This window comes from Theobroma cacao, chromosome 1 (assembly GCF_053813885.1).
Source record: "Theobroma cacao isolate CCN51 chromosome 1, ASM5381388v1, whole genome shotgun sequence".
Lineage (NCBI taxonomy): Eukaryota > Viridiplantae > Streptophyta > Magnoliopsida > Malvales > Malvaceae > Theobroma > Theobroma cacao.
In genome coordinates, this window is record NC_142639.1 from 8,278,648 (window position 1) to 8,282,301 (window position 3,654).

Consider the following 3,654-nt stretch of genomic DNA (forward strand, 5'->3'; position numbering starts at 1 on the left):
TTTTTAAATTTATTTATTATTTTTTAGTTTTTATATTTTTTGTAAGATAAAAAGTGATTTGGCTTAATTTTGAAAAGTGAGATGTTGAAGAACTCAAAAGTCTACTTGCATATGCTTCAGTATTCTGATCATATCTCGAGCTATAGAACTTCAAATGATGCGATTCTTAAACCATTAGAAAGCTAAAAGACAGAACTACAACTTTTATGATGATCACTTTGCCCAGTTCTGCTTCGAAGATAGAGAAATTTGTGTTGAAAAATAATTGAACGTACTATGCTGGGAATGAAAATTTGTAAAGATTGATAATTGATTTGTAGGCCTCTCATTACACTTTTAAGCTCAATTAAACCCTAAGTCAACTTAAGTAACTTTAGGTTAAGTCTATTAGTATAAATAGGATATGTTTAACAACATTGAAGATAACTTTTGAGAGATTCAAGAAGCTAGAAGTTGAGGTTGAAACTTAGAGATCAAAACAGCAATTATTGTTTTGTTTTCTTTCTTGGCTTTTAATTTTCTTGTTACTTTCAATGGTTAAATTTATTATAATGTTATTTGTTTTTGCAATTATAAGTGGCTAAATTTTTTTTTTTTTAGAATTGCAATTGAACTTACATGTAATCTAAATTTTTAATCTCTTTCTTGCTTATAATGGGATTTAAATTGTTTATTCCAATTTATTCTTAATACTTTTTAATTGCTTGATCATCAATTAAATTGATTTAGAAACCTAAGTAAACTTGAGAAAGAGAGTTTAGTGTAAACTAAAATTGGGATAGTATATGATCATATTAATTGATTTGCGTATAGGATAAGAATATACTTATAGGTTATATGTAGTCAGATTAGTGCCTGAACCTAATGAGTCTGTTTTAATTTCAATTCACATAGGAATATAGTATTTTTGTTAAAATATATATTTTTATAAGATGAGTTGGGAGATCTTTATAAATAATTTAAGACTCTAAGTTAGTAATTCAACCTATTAAAATAAGTTAAGGAATAGAGATAAGATTTAGATGAAGTGTGAGAGATATTGTAGTTCTAAGTTTGTTTGATTTGATTTTTATTCAATTAGATTGTTAATTAGTATTAGTTAATTAATTTAATTATTCGAATTTGATTATTTAGATAATATTAAATTATTATAATTTTAGTACTTAGTAAATTTTTAAATTAATTTTTTAAGTGATCGATACTCTGCTTGCTATTATATTATTTACTCGATATGTATACTTGCGTAGTAAAATATTAACTTACAAGCATTGAGTAATCTAAATGGGTACACCCCATCTACCCATATTATGCACATTTGTACAAGCTTTTTTGATCCGAGACATCATTTCATTAATCAAAAACAATTATTATGCCAATTAAGATAGAGGACTAATCTAATTCATATACGTAACACAACACAAAAGAAAGGGTCAGGGAATATGGAAAGTACTTTGTGTTTTTCAACTAAACAAAGAAAAAGGGGTTAAAAAGAGAAAACTTTAGGATTGATGCGACAACCATGATCATGACCATCCATCTATATATATATATATTATAAATACATGCCAACATAGATGATCGGGAGTGAGATGATTTGGTCGGCAATGATTTCCCACTGGTGTGGGGTTGGGTAGGTCCCAGCCCCTTTGAGACCAGCTCCCTCTTTGTTGGTCCTATGGTAGATTCAATCCCGACGATTGCCCCGACCTGCAATCCCACCTTCGGAGCCGGCCGCTGCGAGGAAACTCGAGCCTGTCACTGCTATCGCATCCTACATAAATCATGGAATACTAGTAGTTTTTTACCTTTCTTTTATGCTGGCTATGATTTGAAGGATATCACGTACGCTCCCACTAGGAAGGTAGAAGCCCTGGCATTGGGTATGGGGGGTCCAGGCCAGGCAGCCAGAATCCCCCTCCCAAATTCCACTTTACTTTTCCAAAGGAAGATCCATGTATTTTGCTTTTGATTAATACTACTACAAGCTTGAATACATTAAGTACCTACTTAATGTTACCCTGCACCAAATCTTATCTAACAAAACCCACCCTAAAACAAAAGCTAAAGGGGAGGGGAGGCACATGTTTCAAGAGAAAAGCATGGAGGTTCCACGTCCCCATCATCACAGCAGGAGCCGGAGTCCCTCTCGAAATAAAAAGGGGGGACGGCACAGAAAGGAATGAAGGGAACAAAGGCCAACCCCACTTCCACTCCCACGTCTTCATGATTCCGTATAAAGTACTACGACCTGTATTTTCTCTTTTATTTTAATCCCCCACCACTCCTATAAAAACTAGTAGTATCACTTTACTTTGGGCCTCATCTGTGTACCACCAAAGCCCTAGATTCTCTCGTCTTACCCCCACTTTGGTCTGAAACTACCTACTATGCAGGAGGACAAGAAGGCGAAGGTGAAGAAAGGATGGCTTGCTGTCGAGGTTGGGTTGGAGGAAGAAGGAGAGTTTCAGCGGTTTGAGATTCCAATATCTTACCTTTACCATCCGCTTTTCAGGCGGCTTCTGGAGAAGGCTCACGAGGTCTACGGCTACCACACCACGGGGCCTTTAAGGCTGCCATGTTCCACCGACGACTTTCTTAATCTAAAGTGGCGGATAGAGAAGGAGTCCAACCATCATAACCACCATCACCATCACCACCATCATCTTCCTCTCACTTTGTCCTTCCACTCCTGTTGAAATACATGTCTTCGTCAACAAAACTTGTCACATGTACACAGACACAGATGTATACTTGCATGTGCCATGTAGTAGTCTTTGCTCCCTGCCGGCCGGGGGCTTTCTTTTCCTCGGTACAAGGGAAAGGGGGCTCTGTTTTGGTTTTGTTCTGTAGTTTACTTTATAAATTGTCAAGCCATACAACTCTAAGCTGATCGTTGCATGAACCATGTACTGCTGATCATTACTAAATTAAGGCAATCAACAAGCATATACAATTAATTTTAACCCATTAACAATACTATATTTTCATCATTTTCCTCAAGTTAATTTTATTCGTATTACTTGGTCAAATCAAGGCAAGCAAGCGTTGTATAAATCTGAGTCAGATGAGAAATGATCGAAGAGGGTTAATCAGTATGGGCTAGTGATGGAAGAATTAAGTAAGGGTAGTTGGAGAGGTATGGAACAACAAAGAATTAATGCAAGGAAGGAAGGTATAAGGATAATGAGTGATGGGAAGTAAAGTGAAGCAAATGCTTGGGTGGTTGTACGGAACTGGAAGGCAACGGGTGGAATCATGAGTAACGGTGAAGTGGGAATTTTGAGATAGGATAATGATATTGAGGTTAGGAATTAGTAGGCACGAGATACTGAGGATATGTAAATAGCCAGCCAGATAGGACATCACAGTCTCACTTCTCTCCAACGGTCCTCCTTTGTCTTGATACAGACGTATATCATATATTATCTTCTTCGATTAAATAGATTTATAATATTTTATAATAAAATTTAGATATAATTCGTACAATAACTATTCTATCAATCACGTGTTCAAATAAAATTCAGATAGCAATCTTATATAACAGACTTACTAATAATAATTTTTTAATATTAATTTTAGTTTTTTATATATTATTTTTTATTTATAAATTTTTTTATGATTAATGTAATACTTATAAAAAATGTTTAAAGGTGA

The 3,654-nt window shown here is 34.6% G+C and overlaps 1 protein-coding gene across 1 annotated transcript; it reads left to right on the forward strand.

The window, feature by feature from the left end:
* The first annotated feature begins 1,629 nt into the window (after positions 1-1,629).
* LOC148764503 (auxin-induced protein 15A-like) lies at positions 1,630-2,885 on the forward strand. The gene has a single exon (XM_088803976.1). The coding sequence runs from the start codon at positions 2,388-2,390 to the stop codon at positions 2,694-2,696; it is 309 nt and encodes a 102-aa protein (XP_088660102.1). The 5' UTR covers positions 1,630-2,387; the 3' UTR covers positions 2,697-2,885.
* The last annotated feature ends 769 nt before the right edge of the window (positions 2,886-3,654 follow it).

Coding starts and splice junctions, on each gene's coding strand:
- LOC148764503 (XM_088803976.1), top strand. CDS start 2,388: ATGCAGGAGGACAAGAAGGCGAAGGTGAAGAAAGGATGGCTTGCTGTC.